General features: G+C 52.4%; 1 protein-coding gene across 2 annotated transcripts in view; it reads left to right on the plus strand.

Moving 5' to 3' along the window:
* The first annotated feature begins 4372 nt into the window (after positions 1-4372).
* The window catches only part of AKAP8L (A-kinase anchoring protein 8 like), a 40780-nt gene continuing 25266 nt past the window's right edge, over positions 4373-19886 (plus strand). The window contains exon 1 of one of the 2 annotated variants that reach the window (XM_074935110.1): positions 4373-4495. In XM_074935110.1, the coding sequence (XP_074791211.1) occupies positions 4483-4495 (13 nt within the window). In that variant the 5' untranslated portion in view covers positions 4373-4482. The remainder of the gene's footprint in view (positions 4496-19886) is intronic. The other variant, XM_074935111.1, reaches the window with a different exon arrangement.

Genomic DNA, 19886 nt, shown 5'->3' on the forward strand with positions numbered 1-19886 from the left:
ATTACCTCCCATGTCTTATATCCAACACTCCTACTAATACACCCCAGAATGACATTGGTCTTTTTTGCAACAGCATCGCATTCTTCACCCATAATCAATTTGTGATCCATTTTAAGCACCAGCTTCTGGAGTCGTTATTCTGTGAAAATTATAGCCTTTTTTTTAAAACTCAGTTTCTAGCCCTCGTGGTTGCAGAGAAAAACTGAAAAATGCAAAAAGCTAAAACACGAGAACTCCCAAACATTCTTTTTTTTTTAATCTCATGGTTTTTTGGGAGCCTGACTCATGATTTTTGAACCCCTGGGGCTGACCATTCATAGCCATCGATTTTAAGGCCAAAAGCAACCATAATGATTATCTAGTCTGACCTGCCTAGTACAGGCCAGTTATTTACCATCACTTCTGTTTAAACTATGACATCTAGTCATTGATAAAAAGTCTCCAAGTGATAGAGAATCCACCCCATCCGGGGGTTAGTTATTCCAATTGTTTAATTCACCTCCCTATTAGACATTTGCATTTTATTTCTAGCATGAATTTGGATAGCTTTAGCTCCCAGCTATTGCATTTCAGTCTGCCCTCCTCTGTCAGAAATATCCCCCTGGATGTGCTTATAGACTGTGATCCAGTCACCCTTACCTTTGATAAGTTACATAAACTGAGCTCCTTCAATCTCTCACTTTCCACTTTCCTCCTCCTACTCAACATCCCTCTGCTTATACAGGAGCTCTCTGAGACTCTGCCTTCGCTCGAGCTAACTCCTCTGGAGTTAGACTAGTTTGAGTGAGAGCAGCTACAGTGTGAAATAAAATTGGAGCTACAGAGTGATTGGGTAGGTCTGTATGGGAGCTGGAGGTGTAATCTCCAGGTGAAGTAGACATACCCACCCTAGTTCATGGTAAAAATAGCAATGCAGCTGCATCTACTGAGGCTCTGGGGGAAGCCCACCTACAATCAACAGCCCCTCCTCCTGGCCTCAGGGGAGGAGCTACCAGACCCAGGTCTCAACCAAATGTGGGGGACAACAAATGAAAAAACAGATACAGGAGTGAGTGTCACAGCAGGGGTCCAGAGGGGGACACCAAACAGAGAATGCTGGACAGCACCCACTGCTCCTCAAAGGAACTGTGCCTGGAGACGTGACTTCAGGGACAAACGGAAATAGGCCCCACAGCCACAGAGCATTTGCAGATCTAGCTTTCTCCTCCTGGTATGGCGTATGGCCACCTTGGCCAACGCCAGGAGGAGGTTAATGTGAGGAGGTCTCGCACCTTCATGGGGCCACAGGTGGGGTATGCATATATTAGGAGATGAGGGGGAAAGTGCGGCTCAAGTGTGAGGAGGTGGTTCAGGAGGAGCCAGAAAAGGGGCTGCAATCTGGCACACTCAAGGTAGATGTTCGCCAGGATCTCCCCCTCAGCGCAGAAGGAGCAGGTGTCAAGGGAGGTGCTGAACCACACGTGCTCAAGGCTCTGTGAAAGAGCTGCCAAATAATATCCTGGGTGGGTAGTGGGACGAGGGTGGAATACAGAATACAGGGTGGAATACACCGGCATTCCTCACCCTCCGTGGGTGGCAGGAGGTCCCGGGTGTTGGGGTGAGACATGAGGGTGAGGAAGTGATGAGTGTGGAGCAACTGTTCCCTGGGCGCAGTTCACAGGTCACGCAGCGTGCTTAGGTGATGCAGCCAGGGAGGCTTGCGGGGGCAGGGGCCTGATGGTGCAGTCTGGAGGGCCAGAGGTGAGGGGTGGACAGAGAGCATCCTCCCACCGGGCCCACTTGAGGAAATCCCAAGAGACAGGTAGTAATGCTGCCCTCGCTTCCTGGAGTATACACTGGGAGATGCAAGGGGTGAAGAGCCCCATGTGCCTGCTGAGCGCCCAAGGGTCCACCCAGTCCCTCCGGTTGTATTCTCCTGGATCTCCAATCCTGGTGATACCAGTCAGAACCAACCTCCAGTACACTGAGGGGGACTCCACCACCTGCACACCGAGATGGGGGTTGTGTACCAGCGGCTCCATAAGGAGGTCCTCCCCCTCGGTGGCCACCGCAGACCTGGTCATTGAGACTAGCTTCCCGGTCCTGGTAAAAGACTGGTAGTTCATAGAGGTCTCGTGGGAGACCCTTCATATGGAGGTAGAAGAGCTGCTAGTCATAGCAGATCCCTGGGAGGCAGCAGAGGAAGGCATGTGCCAAGCAGTGTAACTGCAGCTGCACGGGCAGGGGTCTGGTTAGCTGCCTCAAGTACAATCGTGTCTGAAAGCTTGGGTATGTACATGGGGCAGCTAACCTGTGCTGCCATAGCTACACTGCTGTTTTTACCATGCTAGCTCAATCAGAGTAAGGGTTGCCATCTGTCCAGGATTGTCCATTTTTTTGAAGTAACTGTCCTGGGAAATCTGTAAGTCGTCCCAAGACATTGAAAGTCCTGGCTTTTGTCACTCATGTTCCCCAACTCTTAGCCAGTCTTTCCCTTCAGGTTACCCCTCTGAACAAGGAACCACCCTTGGTTTGGTCTCTGGACAAGTCCCTTTAAATCCCTGCCAGAGCCCTGCCACTGCTACCCCAGGGCTCAGGCAGCAGGGCTCAGGCAGGGATTTAAAGGGATCGGGGCCCCGGCAGCTGCTACCACAGCAGAGCCCGAGGCCCTTTAAAGCTCTGCCAGAGCCCAGAGCCCTGGGGTAGCGGTGGCAGCTGGGAGCCCTCAGGGCTCCTCAGTGATTGAAAGGGCCCGTGGCTCTGCTGCGGTAGCAGCAGCTGGAGCCCTGGGCCTTTTAAATTGCCCTGGGGCTCCCAGCCACCTCTGCAGCTGGTAGCTCGGGGGGGTGATTTAAAGGGCCTGGGGCTCCCAGCCACCACTACCACAGCTGGAGCCTTGGGCCCTTTAAATCAAGATTTGACAGCTGCACTACCCCATGTCAAGATTTAAAGGGCCCAGGGATTTAAGGCCCTGCCTCTCCAGTCTAAGGAGATGCAGGCAGTCTCAGACCTAGAATGAGGGGGGATGAGGCCCATCGATGGCTCGGCAGGGGAACACGGGACTTGGTCCAGGTATGCGAGGTCCACAGTTGGTGTGGCAGGGGAAAGAGGAGCCAGGTCTGGGCAAGCAGGGCCTATAAATGGCTTGATGAGGGAAAGTAGGACTGGGTCTGGGTATGTGGGGCCCATTGACGGCTTTGTGGAGGAAAGTAGGGCAAGGGCCTGGTCTGCAAGACCCATCTCTGGCTTGGCAGGGGAACAGGTGGCTGGGCCCCACCCTGCAAGGCCCATTGACGGCTAAGTGGGGGAAGATGGGGCCATAGCCTGCGTATGTTCAGCCCACAGCTGGCTCAGTCAGGGAAGATGGGACTGGGACCGGACTACTGGGACCGGGTCCGGACTGCAGGGCCCAGCGATGGCTTAACAGGGAAGGTGCGACTGGACGCCCGTGGCTGGCTCGGCAGGGGAACGCGGGGCCAGGCCCGGTTATGGGGGGGCTCTCTGCGGGGGAAGGCAGGACAGGCCCGCTCCTCAGCACGTTGGCAGTCGCCTGGGGAGCGCAGCGAGCGGCACCAAGCCTCCCCCGGCCGCTGGGGTGCCCGCCCCAATCCCTGTTCGTGCGGCTGCCGGGCCGGGGATCCCGCCCCCGCCCCAGAGCAGAAGCCCCGCGTGAAGGGGCTGCACGTTGCGCTAACGCCGCTGTGTCCCGCCCCGAGGGGCCAGGCGCCGCCACCCTCGGGGTGCGGCCTGGGCGCGGCCAGGCTCCAGCCGGCTGCTCTCCACAGCTCGGGAGCCCGGCTCGGGCCGCCTGGCGGGGTGAGCCCCGGGGGCAGGGCCCGGATCGCAGCCCGGCGCCGGGAGCCCGGCTCGGGCCGCCTGGCGGGGAGGCTTTGACAGCCGCACCGCCCCATGTCCCTGCGGAGACACCGTAGCCTAGCCAGCCTGGGTTGGGTCCCCGCCCGAAGAAGGGCTCGTAGCATCACGGGCCCGCCGACCTGCCGCCGTACCGAAGGTGAAGCGGCTCAGCGTACAGCCGAGCCTGCCTCCTGCTGACCAACCAGAGAGCAGGATACTGCCCCTGACATTGCCTCCTGATCGATAGTTATCTTGGCCAATCCCCCCTCTTTGCTCTGGCGTTTAATGACTGACAAATAGCGTGACCAATGAGCTGTTAAAATCATTTCGATTGACGTTAATGTCCGCCTTTCGTATTTGAAGAGGTTCTTGATTGACATTTGTCCACCCTATGGAAAGTAAGAGTGATTTTGATTGACGGCTTTTTTCTTCTAATGGCAACAGAGCAGAGCGGGAAATTTCTCTGCTGGACAGGGAGGGAGGCGGCGCGTGGCAGGCCCGGCCACCAATGACTTGCGGGTGGGCGGAGCAGCGCGTCCAATGCGGTCGGGAGGCGGGGCTGGACAGCTGCCGTTACCGTCTGTCGCAGGAGGCAGCCGCGGGCCGGGGTGAGTGTGTGAGGTGAGCGTGGGACGTGGAGCTGCTGTCATGAGCTACTCAGGTGAGAGGCTGCCGGGGCCGGGCCCTCGGGGAGGGGGCCGGCTGCCCCCGTCTGTGAGGGGGGTTCTGCGCTGCCCCCGCTCCCCCGTTCCTCCCCGCGGCCTGCGGGCCCTGCTCCGAGCTCTCCCCGTGCCCTCGGCGCCCCGGGGCGGGCCTGGACGCGGGCGAAGGGCTGGCCCAGGAGCTCGCTCCTTATTGCGCACCGCCTCCGCCGTGGGGCTGGGGGGACGGCGGGTGGGGACCTGACCGTCGCCTTCCACCTGCCGCATGAGCCTGGGGCTTGTGGGGGCCGGGCCGGTTCTGACCCCGGCCCCATAGCACAGAGCTGCCCTAGATCTGCAGGGGGGGCCGCCGCCAGTGACCCCGACCCCCTAGCGCATGGCACGGGGCCTGAAGGGGTTGGAGCTGGCGGACCCTGACAGCCTACCGCAAACATGGCCTGGGGCCTTGGGGTGGGGCTGGCCCTGATGCCGATCCCCTGTTGCACGGCATGGCATGCGGGTGGCACTGGCCCTGACCCCCTTGCTGCATGGCATGGTATGGGGGTTAGCACGGGCTCCAAAGGGGGGAGGAGGGCTGGCACTGGTCCTGACCCCCTGCTGCATGGCACAGCATGGAGATCAGCACTGGCTCCGACCCTCTGGCGCATGGCACAGTGTGGGGCCTGCAGGGGGGCTGGTGTGGGGTGTGGTGGGGTGTTGGTGCTGACCCTGTTCCCCTGTTGCACAGTGTGGGGCCTAGTGGGGCACTGATCCCCTCCCCCTACCACACAGCATTACAGGGGGCCTGATATTCCCCATACACACATTATCTCCACCACACAGTGTGTTACGGAGTTTGGGGTGTGTGTGTCTGGCATTGACACACACACATGCATACATACCTCATCCCCATTGTGTAGCACTGTGTGGAGAGAGCTGGCAGTCAACACGCACACACCACACAACAGAATTGCATGGGGCCTTCTGGGGATGGGGGGATTCTGCCCCTGACACCTCCACATACACCACCAACCATCTTGCATTACATGGGTTTTGGACATATGGGAAGATATACGAGGGGAGGGAGGACACACACACACCATTACAACAGGTTCTGGGGGGATGTAATAACCAGGAGGAGGAGTTGGCTCTGCTATCCTGCCATACATAACATTGAATGGGCCTCTGGTGATGGGGGTATAATAGCTAGAGTAGAAGCTGACGTGGTTTCCCCTTGTATGCAGCATTGCATTGGTGTGGGTATGTGTGTAATAAATAATGAGGGAGAGGGAAACCCAGCACTGGTAATATTCTGTCAGCTGTGAGTTTTGGAGATTGTGAGCGTAAAGGTGGAACTGATTATACCCTTACCTTACTGTCACTGCATCATCTTGGCAATGATGGATGATGGAAGGAATTTACATTGCTTCCTCACATACACTCACCATTGCTTGAAGGAATGGGGTATGATAAGGGTGGAGAAGGTGATGATGATATTTTCTCTCCTTTCCCCCTCACACCATTGCATGGACTTTGGAGGGCATGTAATAAGGAAGAAGAAGAAGTTGGCACCAGTATCCCTGGCTGATGAGCTTGGGGGAGGGTGGGGGAATAAGCAGGATAAAGCTGGCACAGATTCTTCCCTTCCCCCTGCATCTGATGAGCTCGGGAGAGAGAAATTGAGATTTATACCCAGCCAGGGTGACAAGGCATGTGGGATTCTGCATATGAGAGGGGGCATCAATCCCTGCTTCTCCTACCCTCTGTGGAAACAAAGGAAAGGGTAGTTGAAGTTGTCCGGGTATTCGGCTGGGAGCCCAGAATTTGCAGCTTTGCTGCTTTTTGCTACAGGTTTGAGATTTTTTTTCTTCCTCAGTGTGGTTGCAATTAACTGCCTTTGGGTGCTGGGTTACACATTTTGCATTAAATAAAATGAGAGAGGTTGTGGGGGGAGGCAGGGAAAGTACTAACCTTAGAGCTCAGATTCAATACTACTGTACTGCTAAAAGACTATTAATCTAGCTATGAAATTTGCCTTATTCTGGTGTACTCAGTTGTCTGTGGAATGTTCAAAACGTTACCTTCCAATACAATGTGTGCAATTTGGACAAATTAATAGTATAATTGGGTTTGTAACTCCTGCTTTGCTTGACACTTTTGTGTCTAAATATAAGGGGTTCACCTTGATCAGTGGTGAAAATCTCTCACTTATCAAGACCCATACCTCAACTGTGTACTGTGATAGCTGGCCACCGTATTGCTCCCTTTCTTCCCCAAGGTGGCAGCCTGTTCAATGTTGTGCATGTATAGCAGCGATTCTCAGCCTTAGGGTCATGGAACTGCTATCATTTTCTACAGACTCTAAGGCTTAATGTAAAAACTGTTTCCATTTGTTATGGTTGTGAAGCACCTTCTGAATACAAATTGCTCCAGTTATTAGGTTTATTCTGTCTATCTCATAGGGAAAAGTTGTACTTCCTTATGGAAAATGTTATGAACAATTTTTGCTTGGTGTATTTTTAAATATTAAATGATTGAGTTCATATGCATTGACTGTAATAACTGATTTCAGTCATCCATAACATAACTAGAGGGTCATAGAATTTGTTGCTTCTGTATGTCCAGCTCATAACATGCACCTGCAGCTCATTGTATCCCTCTTTCTCCCCCACAAGTTCCCTGAATGCCACCCTCACATCCCCCTCTATTTTAGTCTCTGCAACCCACCCTCAAACTGGGGGTTCTCTGTGTGTCTCCCTGCCTCAGTGGCTCTGCCTGCCCTCCCCTCTCCATCATATGCAAAAGAACTTGAAAAAGCAAACTGCTAACTCTTTTCATTGCTGAAACAGCACAAAAGGTTCTGGGATGTGGCATTATAGAAGAAGTGGTTGGTTTGGGGGGTCATCAGTGGATAAAAGTTAAGAATCCCTATTAAGTAGTATGGTAAAGAGCTTTGATGTGGTGTATATTGGAAGGAACTATAGAATTTTTGCTTGTCTATTACACAGTTTGTAGGGAAAGTCTTATTTTTGTAGAAATAGGGTAAAAGTGATGTGAAGCATGTAGCCCTCCTCAAAACAAGAATGCATTTTATATTGGGAGATGAAGGTTTTCAGGATGTACTCCTTGACTGCAACCTTGTAGGCTGTTGCAAATATTAAGAATATATGTTACTTGAGGCTTTCTCGGTTTTCATTTTTGTGGAATTAGAAGCTTTAATCTCAGGTCTGTGTTAATGCTTGTATGGATTATAGGATTATTTCTTGAGGAGGAGGTGGGGGTAGGGGTAGAACATAGTAATGGCTCGATATACATACATTTTTTTTTTATCATTGTTCACCTAGAAAACACATTTATGTGATGAGTATCCCTTGCAAAATAGATGCCCATATTAAAATTTTAAAAACCAAACAAACAACTAAATAGCTCAGCCCTGGAAGAATGTGTGGAGACTTTGAAGCTAGATGAATGTGGCATAACACAAGAAATTGGTTGACTTTGGGAACTGTGGTTGACTTTGGGAATTGGGTGCCAGAAATTGCCAGCTACTAACACAGACGGAACAGGAAGGGTATGCTGATGCAATTACTTGTGTGCAAAAGTGTGTGGTCAGAGGTGTGATGAGACCAGACTGGGGATTCTTGCACTTAATTCACCAGTCTTCATCTAATACAGTTACTTTTTGATGTCTCTGGCCTTGTGAAATGAGTGGAGTGTGGTGTTGGGGTGAATGATGGACCTGGCCCTACATCCAGGTTCTACTCAAATCTTCCAGAAATATAACTTTGGTTGATACTTAAGGTATGTCTAGGCTAGAGTTTAGCCCTGTTGTAACTTGAGTTGTTGGTTGCCCTTCTGTTCCCTTTCCTGCAGTATATTATGTCTATAGTCATTCAGTTTTTCTGTACAGGTGATTCGATCAGCAGAAAAGTTAATAAGATTCCATTATCTGTTCAGATATCTGTGGTTAAATGATTCTTTGGTAAAGGATTCTACGTAAATGTTTTGTATATACAGGAGGCATGACTTACAGCTTAATATGTTCTGTATTAACTTCTGTATCTCTGATATAAAGTGGCTTAAAATATACCCAGACATGTAGAAGAAGCAAAGGTCAAGCAAAACCCTCCTATCTTTGTATTGGAAGTAGGCATTATATCTCTGTTCCTTATCTTTAGAAGAACTAAGACTACACATCTCTATGTAACTCCATTCTTGAATGGAGTTGTCTGTTTAAAATTGGTATCGTCTAGTGTGAAGTCTTCCAGTTTCTAACTAAAATTCTCAGTGACTTGATGGTAACTTTAAGAGGTGAGCTCACTTTGTATGTGGCACCTATTGAGGGGTGTGTAATCTTGAGGAGTCACCTTTCTGTATCAAGCATCAAACAGAAGCACGTCAGTCAGCCCCTTGCAGGGCTACAAAAGCAGCACTATTGCTGATGTAGGAAAATGCTAAAACTAGTCAGGAAACTTGTGTATTCTAGGTTCTAAGAGGAGACAATAATGCCAGTTTTAAAAAGCTTCTGGCTCATTTAGCAGGTCCTCAAGTAAACCGTTTTTGAAGCACTTGGAGGAGAGGAAGGTGATCAGGAACAGTCAACATGGATTCTTCTTCCGAGTGATTGCTCATGTGTATTCCACAATACATGTGCGTGCTTGCCATGTGCACCGGTGCCGGAAGTTTTTCCCCAGCACTACCCGTAGTGGGGAGCACCCTAGCGACCCCTTGAGTGGCGCCTCCATGGCGTGGTATAAGGGGAGCTGTGCGCTCCCCCCACCCTCAGTTCCTTCTTGCTGCCAGTGAAGGTGCATCAGAACTACTCTGCTCCAGCTTCGCTGTAGTTAGTCTCCAGAACTGCTTGTTCATTCAGTGTTAATACCTGTAGTTAGTTAGCTGCTCAGTTATTAAGAGAGCCTGGGCTGGGGCATTCCTCATGCCCCGGGTTTTAAGTCATGCGACACTTGTAGGCGATCTGTGCCACGCAGTGACCCGCATGTGGACTGTTTACGCTGTTTGGGAGAAATCCATATCAGCAATCGTTGCAAGATTTGCAAGTTGTTCAAGCCTCGGACTGAGAGAGAGAGAGAGACATTAGACTCCGGGCCATTCTGATGCAGTCGGCGCTGACCCCAACTCTGGCGCGCCGCCCCGAGCCGGCACTAGGCACTATGGTGTCAGTCTGTGACAACCTTCCAGCTCCTTCGACCAGTCGGCACCGCTCCCCATCCACGGGGCACAAGAAGGCCAAAAAGACGGCTTCTTCGCAGTGGCACCGAGGTAAACCCAAAGCAGAGGCAAGACCCATATTGGGCAGTCCTCTATCCCCTCTGGCCTCTAGGCCTCCGACTCATGTAGAGCGCAGTAGCCCGGCTGCTTCGGACCAGGCCTCCCGGGACGTCCAGATGCCCTCCATGCCAAAGGCCCTGCAGGCAGCCCAGGATCTCATGTACATGCCTGTGTCAGGAGCACCGCCGATATCGGCCCCACGCTCCAGGGGCAAGCCACTGCTGGGATCTCCGCAGTCGCACCTGGCTCGGTACCGGTCTTGGTCCAAGGAATGTTCCCGACCCCGTTCACCACCCAGCAACCGTTCAGGGCAATGTCCATGTGGATCGCCCTCGACTCCCACCAAACAGTCTGGTTGAGTTCCATCTGACCGAGACTCGCGGCACCGCTCCACTTTTGAGCTGCCGCGGGTCCACCCATCAGAGTCGATTGCAGAGCAGCTGCTACCGACGGTACTGGTCCTCCACATCGAGATTGCGGTCCCATGGTCAACGTCGCTCCTGGCACTCCCGGTCCCAGGACAGCGGCAGGTCATACGCCAGCCCGGCCTCCATTCGAAGCCGCCCATCCATGAGCCAGACCGAACAACTGGGCCCACCGGTGCCACAGCAAGTGCAGTGGCACCGTGGCCAGGACAATGGTACCAGTGGGCACTGTGGCCCCCAACGCAGCCCCCGGTGGGGACTCGGTCTGTGGCTGGAGCCTCGGAAGCACCATCGGCCTCCCTCTCCAGATCTCCCTCTCTAGACCAGAGGAAGGAGTTGGTGGGACGTACATACCCGGCACCGTGCCCAGAGACCAAGCAGAATGTGGACCCGCTGGTGCCGGTGGACACCCAGAGTATCGCACCGGCCTTCTCTCCCTCCCTGGAAGAGGTGATTACGGCCCTGCCCCGCTCAGTCCCATAGGAGGACTTTAGAGCCCACCAGGAAGGGTGGCATCAAGCCTTCATAGAATCATAAAATATCAGGGTTGGAAGGGACCTCAGGAGGTCATCTAGTCCAACCCCCTGCTCAAAGCAGGACCAATCCCCAATTAAATCATCCCAGCCAGGGCTTTGTCAAGCCTGACCTTAAAAACTTCTAAGGAAGGAGATTCTACCACCTCCCTAGGTAATGCATTCCAGTGCTTCACCACCCACCTCGTGAAATAGTGTTTCCTAATATCCAACCTAAACCTCCCCCACTGCAACTTGAGACCGTTACTCCTTGTCCTGTCATCTTCTACCACTGAGAATAGTCTAGAACCATCCTCTCTGGAACCACCTCTCAGGTAGTTGAAAGCAGCTATCAAATCCCCCCTCATTCTTCTCTTCTGCAGACTAAACAATCCCAGTTCCCTCAGCCTCTCTTCATAAGTCGTGTTCCAGACCCCTAATCATTTTTGTTGCCCTTCGCTGGACTCTCTCCAATTTCTCCACATCCTTCTTGTAGTGTGGGGCCCAAAACTGGACACAGTACTCCAGATGAAGCCTCACCAATGTCGAATAGAGGGGAACGATCACGTCCCTCAATCTGCTGGCAATGCCCCTACGTATACATCCCAAAATACCATTGGCCTTCCTGGCAACAAGGGCACACTGCTGACTCATATCCAGCTTCTCATCCACTGTCACCCCTAGGTCCTTTTCTGCAGAACTGCTGCCTAGCCATTCGGTCCCTAGTCTGTAGCTGTGCATTGGGTTCTTCCGTCCTAAGTGCAGGACCCTGCACTTGTCCTTGTTGAACCTCATCAGATTTCTTTTGGCCCAATCCTCCAATTTGTCTAGGTCCCTCTGTATCCTGTCCCTGCCCTCCAGCCTATCTACCGCTCCTCCCAGTTTAGTATCATCCACAAATTTGCTGAGAGTGCAATCCACACCATCCTCCAGATCATTAATGAAGATATTGAACAAAACCGACCCCTGGGGGACTCCACTTGACACCAGCTGCCAACTAGACATGGAGCCATTGATAGCTACCCATTGGGCCCGACAATCTAGCCAACTTTCTACCCACCTTTATAGTGCATTCATCCAGCCCATAGTTCTTTAACTTGCTGACAAGAATACTGTGGGAGACCGTGTCAAAAGCTTTGCTAAAGTCAAGAATCAATACATCCACTGCTTTCCCTTCATCCACAGAATTAGTAATCTCGTCATAGAAGGCGATTAGATTAGTCAGGCATGACCTACCCTTGGTGAATCCATGCTGACTGTTCCTGATCACTTTCCTCTCGTGTAAGTGCTTCAGGATTGATTCCTTGAGGACCTGCTCCATGATTTTTCCGGGGACTGAGGTGAGGCTGACTGGCCTGTAGTTCCCAGGATCCTCCTTCTTCCCTTTTTTAAAGATTGGCACTACATTAGCCTTTTTCCAGTCATCTGGGACTTCCCCCGATCGCCATGAGTTTTCAAAGATAATGGCCAATGACTCTGCAATCACATCCGCCAATTCCTTTAGCACTCTCGGATGCAACTCGTCCGGCCCCATGGACTTGTGCACGTCCAGCTTTTCTAAATAGTCCCAAACCACCTCTTTCTCCACGGAGGGCTGGCCATCTACTCCCCATGTTGCGATGCCCAGCGCAGCAGTCTGGGAGCTGTCCTTGTTAGTGAAGACAGAGGCAAAAAAAGCATTGAGCACATTAGCTTTTTCCACATCCTCTGTCACTAGGTTGCCTCCCTCATTCAGTAAGGGGCCCGCACTTTCCTTGGCTTTCTTCTTGTTGCCAACATACCTGAAGAAACCCTTCTTGTTACTCTTGACATCTCTTGCTAGCTGCAGCTCCAGGTGCGATTTGGCCCTCCTGATTTCATTCCTACATGCCCGAGCAATATTTTTATACTCTTCCCTGGTCATATGTCCAACCTTCCACTTCTTGTAAGCTTCTTTTTTATGTTTAAGATCCACTAGGATTTCACCGTTAAGCCAAGCTGGTCGCCTGCCATATTTACTATTCTTTCGACTCATCGGGATGGTTTGTCCCTGTAACCTCAACAGGGATTCCTTGAAATACAGCCAGCTCTCCTGGACTCCTTTCCCCTTCATGTTAGTCCCCCAGGGGATCCTACCCATCCACTCCCTGAGGGAGTCGAAGTCTGCTTTCCTGAAGTCCAGGGTCCGTATCCTGCTGCTTACCTTTCTTCCCTGTGTCAGGATCCTGAACTCAACCAACTCATTGTCACTGCCTCCCAGATTCCCGTCCACTTTTGCTTCCCCCACTAATTCTTCCCTGTTTGTGAGCAGGAGGTCAAGAAAAGCTCCCCCCCAGTTGGCTCATCTAGCACTTGCACCAGGAAATTGTCCCCTACGCTTTCCAAAAACTTCCTGGATTGTCTATGCACCGCTGTATTGCTCTCCCAGCAGATATCAGGAAAATTAAAGTCACATCTTCACCTCCAGGCAGAGGAGATGGAGGAGTCCTCGGACTCCCGGTTTAAAGTGCTATCCTCTTCAGCACTGGGCAGGGTAGCCTTGTCTCTCCATGAAGGAGTGGCAAAAATTTCAAATGCCCTGTGGCAAACACTGGCCTTGTTGGCCCCCATCTCCAAGAGGGCGGAATGCAAGTACTTTGTACCCACCCAGGGACACGAGTACCTATACACCCACCCGGCGCCCGACTCCCTGGAGGTCGAGTCGGTCAACCACAAAGAATGGCAGGGCCAACCAGCCCCTACCCTGAAAAATAAAGATTCACGGAGGCTGGACTCTTTTGGAAGGAAAGTTCATTCATCCTCGAGCTTCCAGTTATGAGTGGCAAACCACCAAGCTCTCCTGGACCGGTACGAGTTCAGTCTGTGGGGCTCCCTGCCCAAGTTTGAGGACTCCCTCCAGGAGCGCAATAGGAAGGAGTTCAAAGCAGTGGTGGAGGAGGGTACAGTGGCTGCCAGGGCAACCCTGCAGGCAGCTTCGGATGCGGTGGACATGGTCGTGCGGTCCATGGCCTCCGCGGTGTCCATGAGAAGGGCGTCATGGCTCCTGCTCTCTGGGCTGTCCAGTGAGGTGCAGACCTCCATGCAGGATCTCCCGTTTGAGGGCAAAGCTCTGTTTTGCAGAGCAAACAGATACAAGGCTGCATGGCGTGAAAGACTCGCAGAGAGTCTGGAGGGTTGTGCGGGTCTCTATGTTCCAGCTCTGGCTAAATCTAAGTTTAAGCCACAGCAGAATCCCACTCAGGCTACACACCTGAAATACGAGGCTGCCCTTAAGAAGTCGCGAGACTATAAGAGGCTCCCTCAGAGGCAGTCGCGGCTTGTGCCCCAGCCTGGGTCCTCCAAGGGCAAGTAGGCGGGGAAAAGGCGTTTTTGATGGGACGCTCAGGGGTGCCCTGCCAGTTCTCATCAGGGATCCTCCCTCAATAAAGCTCCCCTTCTCCAATTGGTTGTGTGCTTTCCTCCTGGAGTGGTCGCTGCTGATCTCGGACCAATGGGTCCTGAACACCATCTCCCTGGGCTACACCCTCCAGTTTACTTCCTCCCCGCCCAACCATCATCCGCCTCTGTCCCTCCTGGGGGACCCCTCACACGAAGCTCTGCTCGAGCAGGAGGTGGGGCGGCTCCTGGGCCTAGGAGCGGTGGAAGTGATGCCTCTGAACTCCCTGGGCAAGGGGTACTACTCCCGCTATTTCCTTATCCTGAAGGCCAAAGGGAACTCGGGCCCATCCTGGACCTGCACAGTCTGAACCAGTACATGGTGAAGCTCAAGTTCCGCATGATCTCCCTGGCCTCCATCATCCCCTCCCTGGATCCCGGGGACTGGTACACTGCCCTTGACCTGTAGGACGCGTACTTCCATAGTCATATATTTGAGGGGGCATAGATGCTTTCTCCGTTTATTGGTGGGACAGAATCCCTACAATTTACGGTCCTCCCATTTGGCCTGTCCACTGCCCCCAGGGTATTTACAAAATGTATGTTGGTGGTAGCGGCCTACCTCAGGCGCCGGGGGGTCCAGATTTTTCCCCTATCTGGACAATTGGCTGTCAAGGGCAGCTCCTGGTTGCAGGTGAGGCATCACGTGATGCTCCTCCTGTGCACGTGCACCTCTTTGGGCCTGTTGGTAAACAACACCAAGTCCACGTTAAACTCTATGCGTTGGACCAGGACTATCGGGGCACTCCTGGACACCTCGTTGCTCAGAGCCTCCCTCCCACCGGACAGGTTTGAGACCCTGAAGGGACTTATCGACATGGTCACAAGGTTCCCGGTGATAACAGCCAGAGCGTGCCTCCAGCTCTTGTGTCACATGTCGGCATGCACGTACGTGGTCCATCATGTCAGACTCAGGATGAGGCCCCTCCAGCTCTGGTTGGCCTTGGAATTCTCCCAGGCTAGGGACAGGATGGACAAAGTCCTCACCGTACCTGACTCAGTGATCGCCTCCCTACGGTGGTGTTCTGCCCCGAGCAACATGCTCCAAGGGGTCCCATTCAGGGACAGGGCCCCGTCGCTGGAGCTAGCGTCCAATGCGTCAGGCCTGGGTTGGGGGGCTCATGTGGGGAATGTTCAGATCCAAGGTCTGTGGTCGGCTCAGGATCTGACCCTACACATAAACGTCAAGGAACTCAGGGCGGTATGCCTGACATGCATGACCTTCTGCTTGCACCTGAAGGGCAAGGTGGTCAGGGTCCTCACGGACAACACGGCCTCGATGTTCTATATCAACAGGTAAGGCGGGGCCCGGTTCTCTGCTGCGAAGCCCTCAGGCTGTGGGATGTGCCAAAAGGCCTTCTGTCTACCAGATGCCCGGAACATGCGGGTGGATTGCTTGAGCAGGGATTTCTCCTCTCAGCCCAAGTGGTCTCTCCACCTGGAAGTGGCTCACTGACTCTTCCAAGTGTGAGGAACTCCCCAGGTGGACTTGTTCGTGACTTGGCAGAACCGGCACTATCCCCTGTTCTGCTCCGGGGGGGACTGGGATGGGGCGCTATCTCCGATGCCTTCCTCCTGTCCTGGTTAGGCCAGTTTCTCTATGCCTTCCCCCCATTCCCACTGATCAGCAAGGTCCTGGAAAAGATAAAGAAGGACAAAACCCGGGTCCTCCTGATTGCCCCAGCATGGCCCAGGCAACATTGGTACAGGACCCTCACGGGTCTGGCGGTTGCTCCACCGTGGCCATTGCCATTCCACCCAGACCTGCTCTCCCAGGACCAGGGCTGCCTCCTCCACCCCAACCTAGCAGCTCTCCACCTCACGGTGTGACTGCTCAATGGTTAGGTAGGAAGGAAAGGATATGCTCAAAAGGGGTCCAGCACGCCCTCCTAGAAAGCAGGCGGCCCTCCACACATCGCGCCTATTTGGCAAAGTGGTCCTGGTTCTCCAGGTGGGTGGCTGAGTGGGGTGTTTCCCAGGTGGCTGCCCTGATCCAGCTTGTCCTGGACTACCTTCTCCACCTTAGAGCCCACGGCCTGGCACCCTCATCAGTCAAGGTGCACCTGGCGGAAGGCCTTCCATCCACCGGTGCCGGGGCACACAGTATTCTCCCATACTATGACTGGCCGGTTCCGCAAGGGGTTAGACCATCTGTTCCCATATGCTAGGCCCCCAGTTCCTCTGTGGGATCTGAACCTGGTGCTGACCCGTCTCCCGGGGCCCCCGTTTGAGCCGCTAGCCACGTGCTCCTGGTCCCACCTCTCATGGAAGGTGGCCTTCCTGGTCGCGATCACGTTGGCCAGGCTGGTCTCGGAACTGAAGGCCCTGACCTCCGAGCCCCCATGCATGGTGTTTCATAAGTTCAAGCTCCAGCTCCGCCCACACCCTGTGTTCCTCCCGAAGGTGGTCTCCGCCTATCACATAGGGCAGGACATTTTTCTGCCAGTCCTCTGCCCCAAGCGCCGCGTATCCAATGAGGAGTGCCGTCTCCACATGCTCAGTGTGCAGTGGGCTATGGCTTTCTACCTCAAGCAGACCAAGCCATTCAGAAAGTCCTCGAAACTGTTCATCGCCTCAGCTGAGCACATGAGGGGTCGGTCGATCTCCAGTCAGCGGCTTTCCAACCGGATCACTTCGTGCATCCATATCTGTTAAGAGCTGGCGGGTCGCCGCCCCCCCCCCCCCCCCCCCCCATTGTGAAGGTGCGCTCGACTCAAGCGCAGGCCTCATCGTCTGCCTTCTTGGCCCACGTCCCCATCCACGTGGTGGCTCTACAAATGTCCTGGTCTTTGGTTCACACATTCACCTCGCACTACGCGATCGTCTCCCAAACCAGGAATGACGCTGCGTTCAGCAGGGCTGTCCTCCGTCCTCAGAACTTGTGAACTCCTATCCACCTCCAACAGATATAACTTGGAGTCTCCTATTGTGGAATACACATGAGTAATCACTCGAAGAAAAGACAGTTACCTTTTCCATTAACGGGTGTTCTTCGAGATGTGTTGCTCATGTCTATTCCACATCCTGCCCTCCTTTTCCTCTGTCGGAGTTGTCTGGCAAGAAGGAAGTGGAGGGGGGGGGGGAGAATGTGCAGCTCCCCTTATACCACGCCCTGGAGGCACCGCTGGGGTGCTCCCCTCCTACGGGTACTGCTAGGGGAAAAACTTCCGGCACCGGTGCACATGGCGAGCATACACACCTATTGTTGACTAGACATGAGCAATACATCTCGGAGAACACCAGTTACGGAAAAGGTAACTGTCTTTTTCACCAAAGGCAAGTCATGCCTGACCAGCCTGATTGCCTTCTATGATGAGATAACTGGCTCTGTGGATATGGGGAAAGCAGTGGATGTGATATACCTTGACTTTAGCAAAGCTTTTGATACGGTCTCCCACAGTATACTTGTCTGCAAGTTAAAGAAGTATGGATTCGATGAATGGACTATAAGGTACATAGAAAGCTGGCTAGATTGTTGGGCTCAACGGGTAGTGATCAACGGCTCAGTGTCTAGTTGGTAGCTGGTATCAAGGGGAGTGCCCCAGGGGTCGGTTAGGGGCCAGTTTTGTTCAACATAAGAATGGCCATACTGGGTCAAACCAAAGATCCATGTAGCCCATTATTCTGTCTTCCGACAGTGGCCAGTGCCAGGTGCCCTAGAGGGAATGAACAGAACCGGTAATCGTCAAGTGATACGTCCCCTGTCGCTCATTCCCAGCTTCTGGCAAACAGAGCCTAGGGACGCTATTCCTGCCCATCCTGGCTAATATCCATTGATGGACCTATCCTCCATGAATTTATCTAGTTCCGTTTTGAACCCTGTTATGGTGTGGTCTTCACAACATCCTCTGGCAAGGAGTCCCACAGGTTGATTGTGCGTTGTGTGAAGAAATACTTCCCTTTATTTGTTTTAAACCTGCTGCCTATTAATTTCATTTGGTGACCCCTAGTTCTTGTGTTATGAGAAGTAGTAAACAACACTTCCTTATCTACTTTCTCTACACCAGTCATGATTTTATAGACCTCAATCATATCTCCCTTTAGCCATCTCTTTTCCAAGCTGAAAAGTCCCAGTCTTATTATTCTTTCCTCACACAGAAGCCGTTCCATACCCCTAATCATTTTGTTCCATCCCCTAACCATCTTTATTAATGATCTGGATGATGGGATGGATTGCACCTGCAACAAGTTCTGAGGGTAGGGATAGGGTCCAGAGTGACCTAGACAAATTGGAGGATTGGGCCAAAAGAAATTTGAGGTTTGCAAGGACAAGAGCAGAGTCCTGCACTTAGGATGGAAGAATCCCATGCACCGCTACAGGCTGGGGACCGACTGGCTAAGCAGCAGTTCTGCAGAGAAGGACCTGGGGATTACAGTGGATGAGAAGCTGGATATGAATCAGCAGTATACCCTTCTTGCCAAGAAGACTAATGGCATATTGGGCTGCGTTAGTAGGAACCACAAGTACTCCTTTTCTTTTATTAGTAGGAGCATTGCCAGCAGATCAAGGGAAATAATTATTCCCCTCTATTCAGCACTGGTGAGGCCACACCTGGATTATTGTGTCCAGTTTTGGGTCCCCCACTACAGAAAGGATGTGGACAAATTGGAGAGAGTCCAACAGAGGGCAACGAGAATTATCAGGGGACTGGGGCACATGACTTATGAGAAGAGGCTGAGGGAACTGGGCTTGTTTAGTCTGCAGAAGAGGGGGCAGGGGGGATTTGATTGCAGCCTTCAACTGAAGGGGGGTTCCAAAGAGGATGGAACTCAGCTGTTCTCAGTGGTGGCAGATGACAGAACAAGGAGCAGTGGTCTCAAGTTGCAGTGGGGGAGGTCTAGGTTGGATATTAGGAAACACTGTTTCACTAGGAGGGTGGTGAAGTACTGAAATGGGTTACCTAGGGAGGTGGTGGAGCTTCTTAAGGCCCAGCTTGACAAAGCCCTGGGTGTGATGATTTAGTTGGGGATTGGTCCTGCTTTGAGCAGGGGGTTGGACTAGATGGCCTCCTGAGGTCCCTTCCAACCCTAATCTTCTATGAGTCTAAACTCTACAGTAGGAGCCCTGGTCATGCAAGTGTGCAGGGACATTAATTGCCTCCTGCTATACAAGACTGTGTCTCTTCCAATGCTAAGCTTCGGTGATTCTATGATTTAAGATACAAGTAGTTCACCAAAAAAGTTGTGACCAGTCCTGCTCCCTTCTCTGCAACAGACTCTCTTTGTAGCAGATCCAGTGTAGTCCTACTCTGGGTCTGGACAGGAATTTGGGAGCCCACATAGGGGGATTCACACCTATTGAATCTTTCAGAACCTAACCCAGCAGGGAGATTTCTGTGTATTAGGGATTTGGCAGTGGGGGTTCAGAAACTTTGGCTAAAATCAAATGGTGCTGTCTGTTTTGGCCATGGTTACCATTGCAGCTAATCCATGTTCTGCCCTGGTATGATGGCACCTATCAGTAAGTGACAAATAATTTTGTACTGGATTACCAGATGCAAAGCAAGTTGCTGGTGAGTGATTCCGTCCCTTCCAGTCCAAGATGATGCTGTGATCTAGGCCTTGGGCAAATAACAGCCTTTGTTCCAAGCTGCATCTTTCTGTAGATCTTGAAAGACAAAACTTACCAGTTCCCAGTTGGAATGGTATCTATGCAGTCACAAGTTCTAGAAATTTTAAGATTGAATTAAAATAACATTGGACTGAAACTGATGAGTAAGGACACTACTCTCTAGAGCACGTTTCCTACTTGTTGATATGGTACTCCTAAG

Source organism: Natator depressus, chromosome 20 (assembly GCF_965152275.1).
Source record: "Natator depressus isolate rNatDep1 chromosome 20, rNatDep2.hap1, whole genome shotgun sequence".
NCBI classification, from domain to species: Eukaryota; Metazoa; Chordata; order Testudines; family Cheloniidae; genus Natator; species Natator depressus.